This window comes from Diabrotica undecimpunctata, chromosome 8 (assembly GCF_040954645.1).
Source record: "Diabrotica undecimpunctata isolate CICGRU chromosome 8, icDiaUnde3, whole genome shotgun sequence".
Lineage (NCBI taxonomy): Eukaryota > Metazoa > Arthropoda > Insecta > Coleoptera > Chrysomelidae > Diabrotica > Diabrotica undecimpunctata.
Genome location: NC_092810.1, coordinates 44755325 through 44780367, shown reverse-complemented (window position 1 = coordinate 44780367; position 25043 = coordinate 44755325). Strand labels below are relative to the sequence as shown.

The 25043-nt window shown below is 32.7% G+C and overlaps 2 protein-coding genes across 2 annotated transcripts in view; one reads left to right on the top strand and one right to left on the bottom strand.

Moving 5' to 3' along the window:
- LOC140448794 (uncharacterized) overlaps nt 1–25043 on the top strand; it is an 853042-nt gene that overhangs the window by 356554 nt on the left and 471445 nt on the right. The gene's annotated exons all lie outside the window — the stretch shown is intronic.
- Nucleotides 8128–8889, bottom strand: LOC140448795 (KRAB-A domain-containing protein 2-like). Its single transcript, XM_072541911.1, has 2 exons — nt 8529–8889; nt 8128–8420 (listed from the first exon to the last, which is right to left on the bottom strand). The coding sequence occupies exons 1-2, from the start codon at nt 8887–8889 to the stop codon at nt 8128–8130; spliced, it is 654 nt and encodes a 217-aa protein (XP_072398012.1).

Below are 25043 nucleotides of genomic sequence, written 5' to 3'. Positions count from 1 at the left end.
AGAACGTCATGTATAACTGAACAAGAGTAATGTACTTTTTTCACTGTTACTTTAAACAACCTGTCCTTTTTATTTTCATAAGAGTAGTATTGATAATTTTCTTCATTTAAAGCTGTTGCTAATTTTCTATATTTCAAAGCATTTTCAGTAATGAATATTTAATAAAAATGAGTTTCTCAGAAGACACTAATATTATTAGTTTTCTGTGTATTCAAAATAAAAAGAGAAATATAAAACAGAAAAACTGAACATCAAATAAAGTATGTAGAGACATAAATCTTATTTTCTTATTAGAGAAAAGTCTCTACGACCTCCGATGACATTCCACCGCTCAAAGAACTAAACAAACAAAATGGAGAAATATAATTACACATCTTCAGTACGTTTCTTTGCTATATCGTTTCTCAGTCAAATTCTTTTCCTAATTAAATTTAAATTAATATTTCTATTTTTATTTAGAACTCTTTTTCAAGAAAATCTTGTCGTAATGAGGAAAATGAAATTAATAAAGGAAATCCGCCAGGACGGCGACGTACAGGAGGAAAATTGAAAATTATGCTTCGGTGTTCCAGCTCCCGTAATATTCACGAACAATGACTTCCAATTAATAATAATTAACTTTATTGAATAATTTACTGTAATTTTAAACCTCCTCAACTTACAGTACCTACGTCTTGGATTCGCAAACCTAATCATTCAATCTACTGCAGTGTGATTACTTACTATTTGTCAAAAATATCAATTCTTCATAGATATAGAGATTGTCCTGGCAAAACGTCAGCTGATTCAGTTTTTGCAATCTTCTGTGACGATCTGATTTCGACACTGGATTAAATTAGTTGAAAATTTATATTCATAAGTTTTAATTCATCATAATTTAATGCTTATGGTAATGTTTATTTTATATTGTACTAAATATAATTTATTCCCGTTAAAAGTCTTGAACGGAATAGGTCAAGACGAAGGTGACTTGATGAAGAAAATAAAAAAGAGAAAACTTAAAAATCCAGGGCATATACGTATGTGGCCGTATTTTTATAAATAAACTTTGAACGAGAGAAGTATAACTGGGTGCGTCTTATTTTGATAAAAAAGGAGGCTGTAAATCTCATAAATACAGTACCAGACAGACCGTGTCCCGTTAAGGATGGGTCCATTTACACGCAGTCCTCTCCAGAGGAGTCATGCTCACAGATGTAACCATAGCTCCCTACCTACCAACTAAAGTCCAACCCCCTTAACTAAACTACTCATGCGGTAGGTTCTCTCCAGACCGATGACTAACATGAATAGCCCGTCTTCTCTATTTCTCTCTCTTTTATTTTCTGTTTTACCTATGCTGCAGATTCCTCTCCATAACATTTTTTTTTTCGATAATTTAAGTAACTGCCGCTAGTCTCGCCTTGTATTCAGTCTTGCTCCTCATTGCTACCTGCATAATTGTATTTGCGCTAACCCTACCTCTCTACCTGTATAATTTGTTTCTGTCGTCATTGAGTATTCTGCACTCCAACATACGGAACTAGGTGAAAAGTAGTTAGTGTCTTTGTCGCCGCATTTCATTCAGTCTATAATATTTGGAATTAATACTTTCGTCCAGGCCGCTCTATGCTCGTTTGTCCATTCTTCCTGCCTTTGTTATGTTGCTATCCCTATCTACTATTTATGTTCTCCTGATTATCCTTTTTATATGTTTCCACCCTTTTTTCACCATCAGGTGGATGGGTAACACCCACGCGATGACTTGTATGTATGATCCTTTTTCCCTCAATAGGTTCAGTCTTCTCGGCTGGCAGTATGAAGTCCCTGCTTTTCATCCACGTCTTCACTTTGTTGTAGGCTCTGTTCGCTCTATGCATGATTGACCAGTTTTCGTTGTTCACAGACATTCCGAACAGTTTTTCCTTTCCTGAACCCATACTGGTAGTCGTATATGCCATTTTTCTCCATTATGTTTCTCCCCAGCCTTGTCTTCACAAGGATCTCAAAGACCTTGTCTAAGATATTAAACAGGCAAATAGGTCCATACGCCTCAGAATCCTCTAATTCCTTTGCCGGTTTCGGGGTAAGTGTGATATTTGTCGTTTTCAGATCTCCTGGTAACTTTTACTTTCTTAGCAGCTTATTCATAATATCCTGTGATCATTGCAGTTTCGCCTCGATGTTGATTTTTATTATTTCAGGTGCAGGTGCTGTTCCTGATTCGAGCGTTATGCTAGCTTTCGTCACTTTTTCTCTTCTAAATTCAGTCAGGGGTGTCTTCACTGAAAGTGGCATAAAGCTTACTTGCTCACTGTGTGAGAAAAGACCCTTGACAAGTTCTTCGTTTCCTACTCTCATCAATCTTAAAGAAGCCTCCTGTTCCTTTAAAATACCTGACAACTGGGTCCGTTTTGGGGAATAAATTGCAAAACGGTTACTGCACGTCCTCGACGTGCAGTAGAAGAAAGCTGACATTTCTTTGTCAGTCCATCCATGTGCAGGTTTTAGCTGCACCTTTGAATTAAAAACGTTAAGTTTCCTATGCTGGCGCACTCCTCTTGTTACAGGTTTGCGGCTATTGTGACTATGACTGACTATTTACAATACAGTTTTTTAATAAAATTGATATCTCGTTGTTCTAGATATTATTGTTATTATTATGTTTTAGATATTAAGTTAGTGAGTTTGGTCTCTTTTGCTCGGTAAAACGCTTGTTCATAATCGATAAAACATAAATTATATAAACATCTTTTGTCTGATATCTGCATTTTTGTAATAGAACTTCAAGACTAGTGAGGGCCTCTCTGGTCCACAATCCTTAACGGAACCTGAACTGTTCATCGCTTAACTTTTGTTCGCATTTTATGGCATGTTTAAGGTCAATTTGGTGAGTATTAAACTCACCAGAAATAAAAAGGAAAGACCAGAGGAGACCTTGTGAGAAAGATGTGTGTAAATAAAGTAGATATTAGATAATATAGGATAATAATTTATAAAAAAAAAGTTATTAGGGAAGCGAATTCTGCGTAGAAATACATAATAGAGTATGGTGATTATGTCTTAAAGCTTATAAAGGTAAAAACAATGATAGGAAATGGAAAAAAGTGATAAAAAAGGGTTACGAAGAGAATTTGGTGCAAATTAAGAACAAAAAAAGGTTTATATTTAACTTTTCTAAGACCTGTAGTGATCAGAAAATTAATAAATTAATTTAAATCAAAATTAACACAAAATTGTAAAATTACGCACGATTTCCTGGAAGCGTTCATCAAATAATAATAAAACGGTAACTCATAATTGGACCAAACCAAATTGTTATTAATTTCGACGTATTGTTCTTCGCCCGTTGTAAAGATGGAACGCTCAAACTGGATTTTCAATTGATTTTCCGAACGCTTTCTTCGCAGATTTACTCTATTAATTTCCTTTCATTTATCTGAACATTTTCGCTATTATGGAATTCCGTCTTCCGTGAAATAATTAATAAGCTAATAATAATCTACCTCCACGCTGTCGATGATAACAACGGAATATTTTATGGGTTTTTGAATTAATACAACGGTCGCGTTTTTATTTCTACGTAAGCTGCGCCAGCCTTAAAAATCAGCTTTTTTAAACCATAGTCCAGTCAACTAGCCATATTATGTATATGTGTATATATGTTACGGTCAATGTGATAAGTACGGTCTGTATTAATAATAACTGGTAAATATTAATAATAACCTTAGCAGTTGGTCAATGTGATTAATAATGCCTTTATAATTAAATTAACCGGTTATTATTAATTCTATCCTAACAGCTCTGGTAAATGTAATAAAAACGCATTTTGGGCTTCGCTACAGTTTATTTATGAAACTTGGTAATAAAGTTAAACACTTAAACAGAACTTATTAATCAAAAAACCTAACTAGACATGTAATAAGTAAAAACAGACTCGAATTTGGTAATAAAGTTAAACACCTAAACATAATTTATCAATAAAAAAAACCTAACTAGACTTGTATTTGGTAACAAACAAGTAAAAATAGACTTGTATTTGGTAACACAGTTAAAACACTTAAACAACATTTATCAACCAAAAAAACCTATTTAACTAGACTTCTATTTGGTAGCAAAGTTAAAACACTTAAACATTTATCAATAAAAAAAACCTAACTAGACATGTAATAAGTAAAGACAGTTAAAACACTTAAGGGGAAAGGCGCAAAATGTGTCCTGTCAAAATTTTCAATGTCTTTTAAATGTATTCATTTTTTTGGAATCCTGAGAAAACTAATAAGTATTTTAAAAAAATTTAAACGCAGAATGAAAGATCACGTTATTACCGAGGGACTCAAGTACATCAGAATAAATAAAAAGTTTCTTTTGAATGAAATATTTGCAATTAAAGATAACTGTAACTTATTAAAATAAACATTATAGAAGTTTTTAGGGACTTTCGGCCCTCGGTAATCATGTAGTCTTTCATTTTGCCTTAAAATTTTTCAAAAATATTTATTAGTTTTCTTAAGATTTGAACAAAATAAATACATTTCAAGCACATTGAACATTTTGTCAGGCGACATTTTGCGCTTATGCCCTTAAACAAAATTATCAATCAAAAATCCTAACTAGACATGTTATAAATATTAACAAACTCATATTTTGGCAATATATTTAGACAGTTAAACAGAACTTATAAATAAAAAAACCTAACTATACTAAATTTGCAATCAAGATGCAGTAGAAATTTACAATGTATAAACTTTGGAAATCATGATTTGGGATTTACAATGTATATGGGTACATTGTAAATTATGATTTAGGAGTATTTCTAGTAGCATTTAACGTGTCTTGGTTTGTTTATTTCTACTGCATCTTGATTGTTAATTTAGTATAGACATGTAATAAGTAAAAATAGACTCGTATTAGGTATGTTAAATATTTAAACATAATTTTATCAATCAAAAATCCCAACTAGACATAAGTAAAAACAGACTCGTATTTTCGTAATAGATTTATGTCTGGTTGCACCAACAAATCTTCATCTCCAGCATCTTGATCTCCCTATCTGCTTATAGATAGAGCCGTCTCACTTACTTTGCACCATAATTTTTATCGATCCATTGCACTTAGCAATCCATTGTGACAAACTGAAAATTTATCCAAAACTCAATGGTGTAACGCGTATGTTTCGTAAGCCGAGCTTAAGGCACGTCTTAAGCTTAAGATCTGTTGGTGCAACCAAGCCTAAAACACTTATCAGTAGTAATATCCCTAGGACATTGATAACAGACAAGATAATTTCATGATAATCGAAAGCTCGTTCCTTGGTAACAGCACGAAGCCGAAGGCTGAGTGCTGTTACCAAGCAACGAGCTTGAGAAATTTGTCATGAAATTATGAGGCATTCATCAATGTCCGAGGGATATTCGGCGGATAATTTTTTGAAAAAAAAAATCATAACGAAACATTTATTTATTAAAAGTACAGTTAGTGAAAGTACAATTATTAAAATTTAAGTTAACATTCTCATTGCCGAAACGTGACATTTTGAAATTTATTTGGATGAAGTTGTCAAACTCGATAGTGTTGTCATAGGGATTGAAAATTGCACTGAATCCAATTATCAGTCTAATGTTGACATTATAGAAGTTTTTAGGGACTTTCGGCCCTCGGTAATCATGTAGTCTTTCATTTTGCCTTAAAATTTTTCAAAAATATTTATTAGTTTTCTTAAGATTTGAACAAAATAAATACATTTCAAGCACATTGAACATTTTGTCAGGCGACATTTTGCGCTTATGCCCTTAAACAAAATTATAAATCAAAAATCCTAACTAGACATGTTATAAGTATTAACAAACTCATATTTTGGCAATATATTTAGACAGCTAAACAGAACTTATAAATCAAAAAACCTAACTATACTAAATTTGCAATCAAGATGCAGTAGAAATTTACAATGTATAAACTTTGGAAATCATGATTTGGGATTTACAATGTATATGGGTACATTGTAAATTATGATTTAGGAGTATTTCTAGTAGCATTTAACGTGTCTTGGTTTGTTTATTTCTACTGCATCTTAATTGTTAATTTAGTATAGACATGTAATAAGTAAAAACAGACTCGTATTAGGTATGTTAAATATTTAAACATGATTTTATCAATCAAAAATCCCAACTAGACATAAGTAAAAACAGACTCGTATTTTCGTAATAGATTTATGTCTGGTTGCACCAACAAATCTTCATCTCCAGCATCTTGATCTCCCTATCTGCTTATAGATAGAGCCGTCTCACTTACTTTGCACCATAATTTTTATCGATCCATTGCACTTAGCAATCCATTGTGACAAACTGAAAATTTATCCAAAACTCAATGGTGTAACGCGTATGTTTCGTAAGCCGAGCTTAAGGCACGTCTTAAGCTTAAGATCTGTTGGTGCAACCAAGCCTAAAACACTTATCAGTAGTAATATCCCTAGGACATTGATAACAGACAAGATAATTTCATGACAATCGAAAGCTCGTTCCTTGGTAACAGCACGAAGCCGAAGGCTGAGTGCTGTTACCAAGCAACGAGCTTGAGAAATTTGTCATGAAATTATGAGGCATTCATCATTTCCGAGGGATATTCGGAGGATAATTTTTTGAAAAAAAAATCATAACGAAACATTTATTTATTAAAAGTACAGTTAGTGAAAGTACAATTATTAAAATTTAAGTTAACATTCTCATTGCCGAAACGTGACATTTTGAAATTTATTTGGATGAAGTTGTCAAACTCGATAGTGTTGTCATAGGGATTGAAAATTGCACTGAATGCAATTATCAGTCTAATGTTGACATGCTTGGGTGAAATTGTTCCACATGACACAAAATGACGAAATTTGAATGGTTGTTAGAACAGTCGAAAAATTATCAATCAAACATAACTTATCAATCAAAAAACCTAACTAAACATGTAATAAGTAAAAACAGACTCGTATCAGGCAATAAAGTTAAACATTTAAACATTAATTTATCAATCAAAAATCCCAACTAGACATGTAAAAAGTAAAAAAACTCGTATTTGGTAATAAAAGTTAACACTTAAACAGAATTTATCAATTAAAAGTCATAACTAGACATGTATTAAATCAAAACAGATTCGTATATGGTAATAAATTTAAACATTTAAATATAATTTGTCAATCAAAAATCCCAACTAGACATGCAATAAGTAAAAACAAACTCGTACATACGCATTAGCTGTAAGTTACCAGACTATAATTACTTGTTTTTGCAAGACAGGTTCTTGTGTCACTTAGAATTACACAGAACACTTGCTTTTTTACATTTGCAACGATTTGAGTTGCATTGGCCACTACAATTGCAGTGACGGAATCCTTGACCACCTAAATTCGAATCTTTATGGGCCCATTACTTATTTTAGTAGCAGACACATCATTGACTGAAATAAGTGTTTCCTTGCAGGTGGTAAATTCGTTTCTTGCATAAAGTTGGTTTAAAATACCATGCTTGGTACCTAGCTTATACAGCACTTCATCTTTAACAGAAATAATAATGGCAACAATATTTCGGCTATCAGCCTTAGCTCTATCAACTTCTGGAATTTGCACTCTAATACTTTCACCTACTTTTGCAACAGAAAATTAATCATTAGAATGCTTTATTCTGTCAGATTGTTTTATAAATGACTGTTTATAAGATCTTGAATCTCTTGAATTTTCTTTAAAGTTTTCTCAACTTCAGTGCCATCTTCTTCATGTCCCTCATTTTTTTCAACTCCAATTGTCTTGTCTTCCCCATTGTCATTGTCTTCCCCATTAACAGCAACTATTGCACATGCATTATATTCTATTGGACTGTTAGCGTTACCGGGATATTCAACATTCGCTAATTGTGAATCCTCGGTTGTACTGTTAACATCCAAATTACCACGGTGCTTTACTCTATCATCAGCATCATTGGACTCATCTGCTAATATTGCTTCTAAATCTTCTTTGCTTCTAATTTCAGTTGAAGTACCAGCAGGTAAGGATGTTTTTAATCTTACTTTAGCCTTATAGCCGAATAGTGCCTCGTATGGACTACAGCTAATGCCGGAGTGGTAAGGTCTGTTTTTCATAAATCGGATGAACTTTATGCCTTCCGACCACTAACTCGTTTTGTTTGTTTCCAGCCATATGGCCAACATTTTTTCGATATCTTGGTTCGCTCTATCTACCGAACTTTGCGACTGGCTGTGTTTGTGGCTTCCGTGGACAATTTTCAGTTCGTCCCACATACTGCAGACTTCTTCAATAATCTTATTTGCTAATTCTCGACCAATATTACTATGTAAAATGTGTGGAGCTCCAAATATGGTCAACACTTCCCACAAATGGTACGCAACTTCTTCGGCACACTTGGTTTTTAATGCTCTGAGCTGGACAAATTTGGACTTGACATCTGGAATTAAACGCACTACTTAAAATTGGCTTCACAACGAGTCCTTTTTTTGGAATACTCATTTTCTTTTGACGCGGTACACAAAGATTTAAGTAAACCTTGACAAACTCCACAGTGATTTCTTATATTTCGTCTTAAGTTCTTTCATCATTCTGTTGCGGACCCCATATCCAATTGAAATATGAGTCTCGTGAATGATATCGAAAGTTTCTTCCATAAATACATCTCTGTCGTTTTTTACTGGCACAACGAGTTTCTCGACATTACCCATTTTTACAATATCATATCGTGATAACCGTTGATATTCTTCAGGTGTTTTGCGAGAACTCTTGTCTTTGGTTGTTTTAGCTTTCATTAAAAATGCATAACACTTATCTCGGGTGAATAAGTGATGATTGTTTCCTTTTCCATATTTAAGCGTATCAATTTGATCGCTAAATCTTGCTTTTATGGACTCGAAATCACTCATTATAAAATAAGTTAGTAGATATGCACAAAACACTCAAAACTTCACACCGCTTGTTCAACTAAACAAAAATGTTTTACAACGACATAAAACCGCTTCCGACTACAGATTTACTGTCACTGTGCGCGCGCGCCTTATTTTAACACTGGTATGTCGCAGTGACTAACACACTTACTTCCCTCCACCCCGCAAGACTTACTTTCTAAGAACTTATTGGTATTCAACATGTATCACGTTTACCGTTTGTTTGCTCCTCTCACCCTTTTTTTTTGGAGGAGTGTAAAAAGCCAACGGTTGTTTGAGCACTTTCTGTGATGTCCTATCTTTTTTGACGATTGGATCGGCTGTAGGAAATTCACATTAAAAATGACGATTTGAAATTTCTTTAATTAGTTGCGAAAACAATTTGTATCAGCACAAAATAACACTAAGCGAACGTAAAATTCGTAAAATGTATTTTTTATCGGCTGGAGTGGCTGGCTCGATGTCTTTCAGCTAACTGGTCGCGTGGCGCCTTATTTTCGTTCCAAAACTACTCTTTACCTCTTGAAAATAAAAAACATGTTTTTAAACAAAGGGGAGCCCACTCAAGGTTAAACAAAAGGTTTTATGACATAATAAATAGTATCTTCCAACGAGGGAGAATATAAAAACTATAATTATTCAGTATAATTTTTGTTTAGAAAACTACTCAGTAATATCGCACACACAAGTAATATTGCTCTATTTCCTCGGGAAATTCAGCGATGTTATTTCCATGTGGTATATTCTTATAGAAATAATAAAAACATGGATGGATCCACTGCAAACTTCTGTAGGTCATAAAACTTTTTAGATGTTATGGGCCGTAATGATTTACTTACAGGATGAATATCTGTTGGCCAGTTGGTTCCTCTACGAGAATTTCGATTTAAGTCTATCATCTTAAAGTCCCTTTGAAAAGACGTTTTGTAAAAGACAATTCCTAGATCTAACAATCGTACTTGCAGGTGAACAACTTCACTAATGAGGAGATCTTCATGATTAGATGTTTTTTTCTGTTTATTACCGGAGCAGAATTGTTGTCGAACAGTGTTTTGAAATTTTTAAAATCCTCTAACTTCATATTGTATACTTCAATTACATCTTGGAACTATCATGGTGTTTATTTTATCAATTTTCTTTTTGGCTCTCTCTATAACAGAATAGACTTCGTCAACCTCTATATGAGTGTGTCCCTTTAATAAAAATTTGTGATTTATATATTTTAATGCTGGGGTACAGTGAATAAGCCACATGTACGAGTACATAGCAACTATGGTGAAGTTTCTATTTTAGCCAGCACAATTATCTGATAATATTATTCCTCTATATTTGAATTTAAGTTAGTTAAAGCCCACCTAAAAATGCACGAAGAAATTTCACAGGCTCCACGGGCACCAACTGTTTCATCCCACATTGCACAATGACTTTTTCCTTCTGTTGCGTTAAATATCGTGAGGTTTAATGTCCATAATTTTCTCAAATAAAACGAACAAGTATTTGCCAACAATAGAGTTGGTAAACATTTTTGTAAATCTACCATTATAGTAATTTTCTTCGAATTAGTTTCCTTAGAAATATCCTTATCAGTTCTTTTTAGAGTATATCGGAGACTGGCTTCAGTAAGATGTTTCTCAGATCGTGTTTATATGAATTGTTTTTCACCTTCATTCTTAGTACTTTTAAATTTCATATTAACCCTTTGCGGACCGAATTAAGTATTAAACAAAAAACTGCAAAGTTATTACAAGTTAGGGATAGAGTGATACAAAAGATAACGTCAAGTGTCAATTAAATTTTTTTTATATAAGGGGTGGTTTAGTTTGGAGGTGGTTCCATGGTGGAACCACTGGTACTGATTAGTACTATCTCAATTTTTATAAAATGATAATAAATATTCATAAAGGAGGTAAGTTCACTTTATTTTTTATGATATTCTAAAAAACAATTGATTTTTTCAGATAAACATAGTCTCACCTTACATACAGTGCAATGCTACCTCGTTCGATGAGGTTGGTTTCTTGTGCTGCATCGAGCACATCTTACTTTGGTTCCATGTATTGGCATATGCTCCGACTTGTTGGTGCGTATTTCAATAGGAACGCAGATTTTAAATTTATTTACCTCAGAACCGGACGATTTTCTTCCTTTCTGAGTAAGCGAAGGAGTACCCATAAGTCCTGCAGAAACTGCTAACCGAAATTCTTTTAGAGAAAGTGTTGATGCACCACCAGATCGTTCTTTAAAAATAATGAAGGCATTAACAACCGTTATGTCAACAAAATGCCAGAATATTCTAGGCCACCATTTCTTGGATTTGCGGTTAATTTCGTAACAAGATTTGAGCATATCTGACTTGTCCACATAACCCATATGCTCGTTGTAATCTTTGACCAAATTTTGGCAAGTAACATTTTCTTTGGAGCCATCCTTTTGTTTCCTTGAAATAAGTTTAACATCAGTAGGATCATGAAAATTACTCATAAAATGAACTGCTCTGTTATCCATCCATTTCACAGCAAGTACACCAACATCACATCTTCCATTGAGTGTCTCCCCTTTCCATGGTTTTGTCCTCTAGAAAATTACATTCTGACAAATATTTAGTATTAGCTTTTACTGTTCCACATCCATATATATACTTGGATCTAAGTTGTTCCAAAAGATCATACGAAGTAAAATAATTGTCCATAAATATTTTACGGCATTTTCCAGCAAGACTGCTTGTGAGGTCTTTTACAACTCGTGCACCTAAGCCTTTTTCAGGTAAGTTGTTAACTTTACCAGTGTAGATTTGAAATTCTGAAACAAAACCAGATTCATTAGCACGAATCCAAACTTTGTAGCCTCGTTTTACAGGCTTCTTGTGTATATACTGGCGTAAAATGCTTCTACCTTTGAATCTAATCATTGACTCATCTACTGACTGGCATTCACTTGGCTTATAATATCGAATGAAATTGTCAGATAACCTATCGAGCATTGGTCGCACTTTATACAATTTGTCGTAGCCAACTTCACCTTTTTTCGGTTCAAGACTGTTATCATTTAAATGAATATGTCCCAGTAACCAACTGAATCGATTGCGAGACATATAAGATGCAATAAAACCATCACGTAGATCTGTCCTCGAAGACCAGTAATCCTTGTAGCTTGGTAAATGCTTTATTCCCATCAGAATGTTTATCCCCAGGAAACACTTCATTTCTTCGCGATTAGTGGGAGTAAATTTGTGAGCATTTCCCTGATTCATTTGGGTTGCATAGAGATTTGTTTGAAACACTAATATATCTAACAGCTCCTCTGAAAATAACAACATGAACAACTCCAACGGATCTTCAAGTAAATCCGGTATGTCAGGACCCACTTCTTCAACAAAAGATGAAGGTGTCTTGTAATAAGTTTAAATATTTTCTGACCATTTGACAATCTCATTTTTCTTTGCATGTACATTATTATTTTTTTTCCTTGCAGTTTGTTTTTGTTTTGTAAGCTTTCTTTTCCTTTTCCCAAAAACAGATAGCGGCGTACAATCATCCGAATCACTGAAAACACTTTCGTTATTTTCTTTTTCATGTTCACCTTCGTCAACCATTTGATTCATTTCTTCCAATGAATGTTGAGTGCCCGGGATGCTGTTATCTGGTTCACTATTTCCAAGATCCTCAACATCAGAATCAATATCTGACGCTTCTGACTCTCCGTCAGATGGTATTTCCTCAATCAAAGCAAATACACCATCATTACCCATAGCTTCTAAATTATTTATTGTCCATTGTTTTCTTTCTGTAATAAAAATGAAAAAAATGTTCAGGAACTGTAAAGTCTTTTAAACCCCGTATCAATATATTACCCCGTATAAAAACAACAACAAAAAATAATAAAAAGTACTTGTGGGTCCATACGGAACCACACCTTTTAGATGACTTGAAAATATAAAATATACAAAAATATCAGAATAAATTGTATACGATCTCTTTAACAACCATCAAAATTACCTAATTTAGCTGTTCTTACCTGCCATTATCAATTTGTTTACGTTCAGTAGAAATTTTAGTAGTTGGCGCGCAAAATAGCGAAAAACGTGTCACATCAATCACCTACTAGAACACACTAAAGCGCTCCAAAACCTGATCGTATGCATGGCCGATAGTGTAAGAGAGGGGATTAAAGAATTTGTCTGTGGTTCCGGCCGGCGCTTACCGGGACAGTAGGATAAAAATTCTTGAAATTGTGGTTCCACTATGGGACCACTGGCCCACAAAGGGTTAAAATGATCACATGTATCGCGTGTATGATTAGACGACAGTTGTTTAAAAGATAGATTGAATTCCGTAATAAAATTTTTTTTGTATAACCAGTTTTTCGCAATAAGACTTTCATTTATATTATCAACTATACATTTTTCATTATATAACGAGTACATCTTTGAGATATTTAAATTATTACCCAAATAATGGCTCTAGACTGTTGGAAATGAGCTTATGTGTGACCGTACTCCTTGATAAAAACTTTCGTTAATTTTATTTGGCGGTGGTTTCTTTCCTCTATTATCTGGTTCAAAGATTCCTGTATCCGTTCTTTTTTGCTTAAGCGGTTCTCGCAAACATATCTGATACACAGCACAGAGTGTATTTAAGAAGAAATGTTTGCAGACTAGTATTTTAGTATCTCTTATAACAAAAAAATAGATAAACGTTACAGGTTTAACATTTAGGTTTGTAACCAAACTTCGAGAAACAGGTTTTTTTTCCATATTGTTAAATACAAATTGCCGTTTGAAATTATCAGAATTTTTTTTACGCCAAAACTTGTCGAATATGTTAAGCCTATCATCATGGGAAATTTTTTCGGTACCCCTTTTTGTGCAGGATGGCAGACACGGTGATTTTATTGCTTTTGCTGCTACTAATTTTCTTTTTTTAGAAATATTTTGTTTTTCTGCTAGCTTATTTCTTTTGCTGATGTTGCGCTTCCAACTATCATCATCACGCATTCGTTTCCTTCCCCTTTTTTTCATTGATACAGTTGATGAGGTAGATATATTATTTGTCAGGTTATTCTTCTCAGCCACGGCATCTTCACCAGAGGAGTCTGCAGATTCCTCATCCATCTCATAATCCGGATCTTGGACTAAATCGTCAACATCCGAACTTATGAAATCATTGCTCTTAATATCAGTCGATTCTTCAGTCATGGAGTTGTTCAATTCAGTTGTTCATTCATTATATTTTCCTCGTTTTTATTGGAAGGTGTTTGTTTTTTAACAATCTGTAGCAAAACGTATTTATGCATTTTCTTATAAATAAAATAGAATTTTATTTTTCATCGGTGCCTAAAAACATTTTTATGTATGTTAGAAATAATTTTATATTCTTAATTTTATACCAGGCTTATGATGAAAACAGTGATCATATAAATGAGATAAGTTTACAACAAAATTTTATAATGGTTTCTAACAAAATATAAATATTTTTAAGCAGGCAATAACTAATACGAAACACTACCAAATATAAAATATTTTTGCTTGCAAGGGTAAATTTTTTAATACTCATAATACATTTTTTGTTATTATTATAGATTAAAATTATAACGAGTTTTAATTCAATACCCAATACATTGTCCTATAATACAGTGATGAGTGTCTTACCACCCGGCAAAATAGCGGAAAGGATAGAAGACAGATTAAGTTGTGAGATAGTACGAGATAAGACTAGTTATTAGACGTGTCTATTTGACTTCAGTCATAATTATACGGATGACCTCGAAAGTATTTTATTTTAATAATTTCTGATGTTAGAATAAATGATTAAATATATTAAGATATATTATAGTAAAAAACATTAATTAGTAGCGATTTTCAATTATAAATCTTTAAGTTTATTTAATAATAAAAATAACTCAACTGAAATATTTCACTAAATTAAATAGGTATGTTCAGTCCGAAAACAATTGTTGTCTGTGGAGTTGACGTAATAGTTAGAGACGTTGTCTATTGATAAGAAGACTGGGGTTCAATTCACACCAAGGGTAAAATTTTTGTTTTACTCAATCAAAAATAATAGAAAATATGATACATATTAGGTAACAAGTTTTCGAAAAACTCATTATTTACAATTTATTCTTATTCCAATGTTATAAAATAGAAATACAAAATATTTTAAATTCAATTCCAGTTTTACAGTCTTCAGTTGTGAATGGAAAATAATCCATTGAAGACTGTTTAATGTCAAATCCATCACTAAATTCTCAGTGTTAATATCAATTCCTCTGTACAGGTAATGATTTTCAAAACAATTGACGACATTGAAAAAATGCAAATTGTTGTTTGGCATGTGAATGGATTATCAGACAACATGATTAGACAACAGTTTGTAAATATGTTTCCAAATAGGCCGGCTCCAGCACGATCAACAATTCAGTCTATTATACGTAATTTTTTTACTTATGGATCCGTATTCGATCCAAGAGGAGTTCGCAGACGAAGGGAGGTAAATCCAGATTTGGAACTAAGGGACACTTTGATTTGTGCAAGTATTGAGCAAAATCCTACCCAATCAACACCTCGTCTCGGAGAACAATGTGGAATTCCAAGATTTAGAGTAGGTGAAATTCTTGGTTAATAATTTAAAACTTTAGATTAAATAATCACTATTAATTAAATTATTTTATTCACATTTTTGCTTTATTGTGGTCAATCAGTTTTTACTTTATGCGACATTAAAAAATGGAAATACGTCACACATTCGACGTTACTCATAATAATTATGACCGAGGTGATTTAGCTCGAATCTAACGTCTAAAGGTGTGAGACTATCGATAGTGGTAATGTAATGTAATATAAATTATAGGTTTTTCCGATTATTTCTCACCTCTACGAGTTTCATCTCTTTTTATTTCACAAGGTAACTGTGTTTTCTATCTCTTACGTTAAAAAGCCGGGTGGTAAGACACTCATCACTGTATACCATTCCTATAATTAATTGCATTTTAAATATTCGACTTATATTTTCCAGACATACAATTGAAACTGTAAATTTCAACACTATAGGTGAAGCAATAATTTATGAATTATAGAATATAAATGAGATATTGAGTTTAATAATAAAAATTACTATGTAAACATAGACTTCTAAATTCGATTTTTGAGGTTAGGTTTTTGAGGTACTGATTTAAATTAAAGCAAACACAAACGAACGAGCAAAGAAACGAATCCGAAGATGATCGCTTGGTCATTTTTTGTTCATTTGTCTGCAAAGTAGGTAAGTAGGACCGTTTACATTGTAGCGAACGTTCGCATTCGTTGATGATCCGTCCGCAACGTCGGATAGAGATAAAGATGTAATCATTAGCGCTACTAGTTTTATAGTTATTGTAGGACTTGAAAAAAAAAAGGAAAAGTATAGAGTTCAAATTTATTATAAAAGAGAAAAAGGGGGAGACAATGTATTGTTAAATTATTTAACGACTGACAATTTAGTTCAATACAAATTTCTGTAGAATGGGTGATTTTGAAATGAAATTTAAAAGCAAATCACGTAGAATTATAAATTGTGTAAGTCCCACTACCTGACTGTTTTGAAGAGCCTTTAAAGCTCTTTTGTCTTTCTCGTCTAAATGATGCCAGAAGCGAAGTAATCTTTTTTTTCACTTCAGAGACATTAGAATTCATATCAGTAGAAATTTTGTTCCAAGCATCAGTTTTTTTTTAATTAATATTATATATATATATATATATATATATATATATATATATATATATATATATATATATATTCGAATTCAAAAGACATTCTTCGTTTCTATATAATTAGATCAATTGAAGCCTCTTTTCATTCGTCCATTTGATATTGCAAAATTATTTACGCATACAAGTTCTCAGCACTACACAACAAACAGCCCTTTCAAACTAATTTGTAAATAAATTAGTATTAAAACAGTACTTCCCAACGAATGGTATCCACCATTTACACCGATTTCTTTGAATGGTTCGCTGATAAACCGACATCGGTTGGAACGTGTTCAAACTGGAACGACTTTGTTCGGTCGTGTTTGATTCTTTGTTTAAATACAATAATTTTAATGAACGAATTTATTCGTTCGTTTGTGTTCGCTTTGATTTAAATGCACCTTTAGATACCAATTTTGTTAATGTTGATGCTGATGAGTCCCGAATTTTCGTATTTTTCAGTCAATTTTTGAATCCTATAATCATGCCTTCCCCATTGTTGACCATAATGGCTTCTTCGTCTGTGAAGAAAAAAATTGTCATGTACTTGTTTCCAAGTTCTATTTCCTTCCCTGTGCATTTTCTCCTTCAGTTGCCTAATGCTTCCTGAATACAAATTTTGAATAGAGTTTGAGATAAATAACTACCTCGCCTCAAGTTTTTTGTAACAGGAAATACGTCAGAAATGTTATTCTCCATTTTGTTTTCTATAATGGTTTTTAAAAAAATGTTCTTCTTTGCGTGCCATATCAGAATTATCCGACGTTGGCAATCACCATTGCGAATGCTTCTCGATCTTCTGCAATATGGAATAATTCTCCCACAAAAATGTTATCTTTTTTAATCACATACAGTAGTTTCATTAGATATTCCCATGTGAAGACAGACAACTCAAGTAGAATACCTTCATAGCTTCTTCTACTTGTCGTAAAAAGCGACTAATTGAAGCAGCTATCCGTTTACCATTAATCAACTTTCTATCCTCTTCTGAGCGATATCCAATATTCCTAACTATCATACGACCCCCTCTTTACTTATGATTCCCATCTTGATACTTAAACGTATTACCGAGGAGAAAACATCTACTAATATAAAACCATTGGAGGAGACCACTGAGAACAAACATATATAGATAGGGCATGCAGCTTATACATCAACCTAATATACCGCCACAATACCAACCACAAGGTGTAACGGCATCGTGCTGAACTGGTGCATATACCAAGGAAATCACAAGGGCTGCTCAGGAAAGGTAAACCCAAGAGAAAAAGTCTTAACAGCAGGTGGGTTAAGGACGCACTCGACCGATCAGCACCACCCAACTTGTGGGAATAAAGATGGGAAGGAAAAAGAAAAATAATAAGACGACAGAGAGGGTAACAGGAGTGATAGAGAAAGCAGAAGACCGGAAACAAAACAAAGAGAGAAAAAGAGAAAGAGGGAGGAAAACAGATAGAAGGATGAAAAGTAACAGCAAAACAAAACGGCATTACGGAAATATTTAAATCAGAAAAAATGACAATCCAAAGCAATATACAAAAATTGTTTTTTTAATAACAACTAAAAATATTTTATTACCAGTCACTCGTTATAGATCTAAAACTATTTTCTAGTAGCACTTCTGCATTATCTACATATTCTTATGATAACTAATCACAGCTTTAATTTAAAATATTTTTCGTTTATATATTGACGTTTAGATTTCCATTTTAGAAATCTGTTAAAAATCTTTGTGTTTCAGAATTAATTTCTTCGCGACTGGACTATTTAGTAATCGGGTTTGCAAATTAGAAAAAATACATACTCTGAAGAAATATAATCCGAAACAATAAATTTCATATAAAATATCAAACATTGGAGTAGGGATGAAAGATAATATGATTGTCTTTTCAAAAGAGCGTTCAGTAGCAGAGAAGTCAATAAGAAGCTTAAAAATTGATAACAAAAAAAAAATATTTTTTAACAAGTTTTAGAAGATTTTAGAGGCTAAATAATTCCCAACGTTAAAAAAATTATTGTGTTTTATACTATTTGTAATTAAATTATCAAGTAGTAAATACAATAATGTTTATTTTGTATAAACGAAATATAAAATAAAAAATACGATACGATAAAAAATACGAAATAAAAAAAAGTATAAAATAATGTACGTATATATATATATATATATATATATATATATATATATATATATATATATATATATATATATATATATACATATATAATTAAACCTAGAGCTAAGATTAATACTATTATAAAAATAATACTAAACTCACCAGTCTTCCGGGTTGAACCACGTCGATATCCATTGCGCCGAGCTTTCGACATCCTCTCTGATGTCTTCTTCAGGGCTTCCAAGGTCTCAGTCTCCCGAGCTCCCAGACACTACTACACTTCACTAGTCACTTCACTACAACTCCTACTCGGCCCAACGGATATTGACGCGGTTCACCCCGGAAGACTGGTGAGTTTAATATTAATTTTTATAATAAATTTTATTTGTGGCAAAAAGATGGTATAGAAATTATTATTGGTGGCCTATATATTCTTATAAGAAAAAGTAGTATATCCTTTGGAGGAGGAAGAGGTAAAGCGTAGTAACTCCATTAGATGTCAGAATTATTTATCGGCGCACTACTTCACGCAATTTTTTTAAACACTCTAAATATTTCCGAAACAGTTGTACGCAATATTCTTAAAAACGATAATATGGGAGGCTTTGTGATGAAAGATATTAGTGGAAGGCATAAAGCATATAACAAAACACCTGAAGCAGTTTTAAATCGAGTACTAGAATACATTCACTCGTTTCCGTGCTACGGGAGTCATTATTCTCGATCAAAAACTGCAAAAATCTCGGACCAGAATTAGGCCTTGAAAAAATGTACAAATTATATACCTTAAAGTGTAAGGAGGACAATATCCCAAAAAATGAAAGTTTTAAATTAAGGCTGTAATTTAAAAACTTCAATATGCTTAAACAAAATCTTCCATATATCGGCTAATAATGAAGATAAACTAGAGCCCATGACTGTACCAAAATTTTGTTTATAAAATTTATTATTTAGTTGAAAGTAAGTATTATCAGCACATAATGTCAATAACCCCATTATATCTGATATATTTGGTCTTGTTCTAGTTGCCAATGTATCATCACCGTCTAATTCTGTCTTGACTATATTCAAAGTCTTATCTAATTTCACATTTGTAAATAAACTTCTTCTTCTTCTTCTAATGGCGCTACAACCCTTTGTGAGTCTTGATCTGCTTAACAATGTTCTTCCATTCTGCCCTGTCGTATACTTTACTTCGCCACTGCCTGATGTTCATGGTTTTAAGATCCCTCTTTACGTCGTCTATCCATCTTTTACGGGGCCTTCCTCTTGTTCTGTTTCCTTGGGGCTTCCATCTTTGGACTACTTTTACAGCTCGATTATCTGGCATTCTTTCTAGGTGACCAAGCCAGTTTAGTCTTTGTGACTTTACAAATCTGACAATATCTGCGCTCTGCATTAGTTCATCCAGCTCGTGGTTCATTTTAATTCTCCACGAACCATCGCTGCATTGGGTTGGTCCAAATATCTTCCTTAGTATTTTGCGCTCAAATATTCTCAGTTGATTTTCATCAGTGGTTAAGAGGGTCCACGTTTCACATCAATATGTGACCACTGGTCTAATTACTGTTTTGTAAATTCTTAGCTTAGACTCACGATTCAGTAACTTACTTTTCATTAAGTCTTTGTATTCATAAAAGCACTTATTACCACTAGGAATCCGTGCTTGTATTTCTTGGCTGATGTTGTTGTCATTTATTATTGAGCCTAGGTAGGGAAAAGTGGAGGCATATTTGTAGGTATGGTTGTCTACCTTCAGATTCTCATGTTCATTCGATTTTGTGCACTCCATATATTCTGTTTTGCTTTCATTTATATAGACCAAACGTAGCAGCTTCTCGTTTTAGTTCTATAACTTTTTCGCTTAATGCCCTTTTGTTGCGACTTATTATGGCAACATCATCCGCATATGCGCATATTTGCATTGATCTTGTATTAATACAGCCGTTTATATCCAGTTTTCTAACAACAGCTTCTAAAGTTAGATTAAAAAGTATGTTATATTCAACACATTTTTCATGTATACCTCTTAACATATGTATTTGGTCTACAGTTGACCTCTTTGGTCTGAAGCCACATTGGTATTCACCAATAATCTCCTCCAAAAACGATTCCAGGCGGCTGTATATAATTTCTGATAATATCTTGTAGACGACATTTAAAACTGTTATGCCCCTATAATTTTTGCAGAGTCGTTTGTCTCCCCCTTTGTACATGGGAAGTATGATTCCTACTTTCCAGTCTTCTGGGATGACTTCTAGTGTCCATTGTACATAAACTATTTATGTTGAAACTTAATTAAATATTATTTGAATTAAATTCAATATTTAATAATTTATTTAAAAAATGTGGTCTTTTTTTATGAATGTGTCATTTTTATTTGCAAATGGTTGTATAATTTCCGAAGTGGAAATTGAAACATCAAAAAACTTATTTTAACCTTCAATTGTGGCTTATTCCTCTTAAAAGAGTATCTATTTATATTTTGGTTTTACAAAATCAAATAATTGTTTACGGGAGTTAGGTTATCTTTTATATGTTTTAAATTCTCGTGTGAAACTGACTTAACCTTCCATCCGAAATAAAACTTACAAAGCTAGCTCTAATAACGACCTATTATTCGATCGCTTTATGTCCGTTTTCATAAAACGGACATAAAGCGATAGTATCTCCCTGTATAAAGAGGAAGCAACACCAAATCAAATTTGTGATAAATTAGCTTCGTTAGTTGCAAGGGTGAGTGATCGGTCGCATATATTAAATTTACGTCTCACAAAATTCCAATTTGGATTCCAGGTGATCTTGACGTTTCGGATGTTGATGCCTTCCCAAAAACAATTTAAACTGGCACAATTCATTCAACGGGTCAAATGTTTTAGTAGTTTATTTATTACAGGGTGGGAAACTTTACACAAACATAAAAATAAATTGGTAGTTTTTGGGTTTGAAAATTTAAAAACATACCAGTAAGTTTTTTATTGCATACATATTACGACTTTTAAAAATCCTGTTTATCTAGTCGTTATGATCTGCAGGACATTCTTGCTGAAAACCAGAAATACAAGTTTCATACAGTATTTTTCCGTAATCCAAAATCTCATTAATTATTTAAATCAGTAAGAGGATATGTCACTGAATTTAAGTAGCTTTGTTGCTTTCTAATAGTCATTAATAACAATTTTAATTTATCTTATCTATTCTTTATTTTTCTGGTGAGAGCTTAAATAAAACCACAATCATTACTCACGTACTTATAAAAAAACATTTATTTTACATATTTACTTACTTATTTTCAAATACTGTAAAAATATACGAAGAAAACGTAGCCTTCAGAGCGATTTGCAGCAGGATTGATTTTCCTTGCACCAAAAATTTGGGAAACGGGTAGCTCTCTATTTGAAAGAATATGGTCAATTATAGATTATTGTCTTGTGGTATTTTCAAAGGTATACTTATGTTCTTCTGGGAATATTCGAGCGTAAGATACTCCGCAAAATATTTGGAGCTATAAACGATCAAGAGCAGTGTCACAAAAGATTTAATTTCGAATTTTTTATAATATATTATATAATAATTTTTATTTTGTAATAATTTCGAAGAAAATCAAATAACAGTTAGATGATATGGTTAAGAAAGGTGCTAATTCTTCTTCTAAGGGGGCATGTCCGTTTCGAACGTTGGCGATCATTCTGGCTATGATGACTTTGTTGGTAGCTATACGGAATAGCTGTGTTAAGGTCTTTCTATACCATGCTCTCAGGTTAGCAAGTCAGGATATTCTTCTTTGTCCTGGGGCCCCTTTTACTTCAATTTTACCTTGCAAAATGCATTGGAGTAGCTCGTATCTGCGTTGATTTCTCTCCATATGTCCCAAGTACTGCAGCTTACGGCCCTTCACAATGTTGACCAAATCCACGATTGTGTTCATCCTCCGCAGTACTTCTTCATTGGTGACTTTGTCTGTCCATGGTATCTTCAGGATCCTTCTGTATAACCATAGCTCTAAAGCCTGAAATTTTGATACAGTTTTTGCCTTCAATGTCCACGTTTATACTCTGTACAAAAGCACTGAGTACACGTAACATTTAAGCAGCCTTATTTTTGTTTCTAGGGTGAGGTCATGGCTCTTGAACACAGAGCTCATAGTTAAGAATGCACTTTTTGCGTTTCCTATGCGACATTTAATCTCTTGGATATTGTCCCACGACTCATGGATTATAGTTCTCAAGTAGTTGTACTGTAAGATACGTTTAATTCTTATTTGGTTCACATACAGAGTTGCTCCAGTTATGTTTTCCTTGCTGATGATTATTAGGTTGGTTTTGCTGGTATTTATATCCAGTCCATATATTCTACTTGTTTCCGTTATTTTGTTCATTAAGTTTTTTGTTCATTAAGCCTTTCTATGGTATTGGAAAACACTACTGTATCATCTGCATAACGCAGGTTATTGAGCTTGACTTCATTTATTAAGATGCCTTTATTAATATCTTTTAGAGCCTCTTTAAAAATGTGCTCCGAGTACAGATTGAATATCAGTGGTGAAATTATGCACCCCTGTCTTACTCCTCTTAAGATTTTGACCTGATCTGTATATTCTCCATCTATTCGGAGTACCGCTGATTAATTCCAATACAGGTTAGCTAATTCTAAAACATATGATAATTCTAAAACAATCAAATTCTTTAATAATAAGTCTACAATTATTATAGTCCAAAAAGACATAAATTTATCTCAAAAAAACTAGTGAACAGCCCTAGTATATTATTAAATATTGACGTTTTATATTTAAATGCACAGAGTTTGTTAAACAAAATGGATCAAAGCTTTGTGTGGGTGTAAGATCTACAGAGGGTATTGTACTATATTTCAGGATAACCTCAAGTGTACTGCCGCTAAAACTTTTGTTAAAAAAGATTATTTTTGGTGTAAATTTATTAAATTAGTTAGATATTGGTTCTTACAATTATTATATTTGGCGATTTTAATTTGAATTTTTAGCTTCTACATCCAGAAAATTAAAGTAATGTTTTTATAATGTAGCAGTATGCAGTTAGTAACTAAACCAACTAGAATAACGAATGTTAATGAAACCTTAATTGATTATGTTCTTGTTAATAGTGATCCGGTTAGTTGTTTTGTTCATTTAACTACCAAGTTGAGTGATCAATAACATCGGTCAGTTTTAGTAACACTGTTCAAAATTTTAATATCTCTAGTAAACGTTACAGATATCTTAACAGGAAAAAATGTATCAAATCCAAATAAATTTGCTTTCTTTTGATAGAGATTTAGATTCTACTAATAGTCAATACTATTTATAATGAAATTTTATCAAACAGTCAGTCTATCATAAATAAAATAAAACCTTTTTAAACATGTCAGATCAAAAATAACATACCATAGTTTGATAATGAAGGTAATAGTACAATTAAAATTGTCACATTTCTAACGCGGTCGGTCCATGGAATTTTCAGCATACGACGAAATACCCACATTTCAAAGCTCTCTAAACGTCGTAACGAGCTGACTGTTAACGTCCAAGCTTCCACACCGTGTAATAGTACACTATATACATAACACTTTATCATCAGTATCGTAGGGACAGATCAAGATTACGGGTAGTGAGTAACTGTCGCATCTTTAAGAAGGTGTTTCTTGCATGTTCTATTCTACATTTAACCTCTTATTCTTGGTCTAAGGTTTCATGTATCCAACATCCTAGAGACTTAAACTTTTTCACTTGATCAACTAGATTGTTGTTGACTAGTATGTTTATACTGCTATTGCTACTGTTACCATAAGTGATAATAATGCCAAGTGGGAATATTTTCAAACAGCAAGAAATGCAGTAGTTAATATGTTAAAAGCCAAAAAAGAAAAATATTATTTTAATAAAATCGATAGGTATAAAATAACTATAAACTAATGTAGAAAATTATGTCAAAAATTCCGTTAGTGCATTGAATTTAAGGTTCAGAATGAGATATGCATTCTGCGTGACGAAGTTGAAATGGTGCGTCAGTTTGGTGAGTATTTCGTCTCTAGTATTCGGCAGATTGTTGAAATTATGACTCCAAAGTTATGATAATCAGAATTTTTTTTTTCGGTATTCATGAATTTAGGTTACTATCACTGAGTGACTTAGCAGTCATGGTTAAGTTGTTAGATAATAGGAGTAACATTAATGAAATACTAAAATCCAAAATTTTAAGAGTTTTTTGTAAGTTGTAGTCACATTATCTTAAATTTTATAAATATTTCTCTTAGATCATCCAAAATTCCAGATT

Bases quoted from the DNA above. Each gene is read 5' to 3' on its own strand.
- LOC140448795 (XM_072541911.1), bottom strand. From the start codon at position 8,889: ATGAGTGATTTCGAGTCCATAAAAGCAAGATTTAGCGATCAAATTGAT. The intron at 8,421-8,528 runs GTTTGTCAAGGT...GTTTAATTCCAG, and splicing joins ATATAAGAAATCACTGTGGA to ATGTCAAGTCCAAATTTGTC.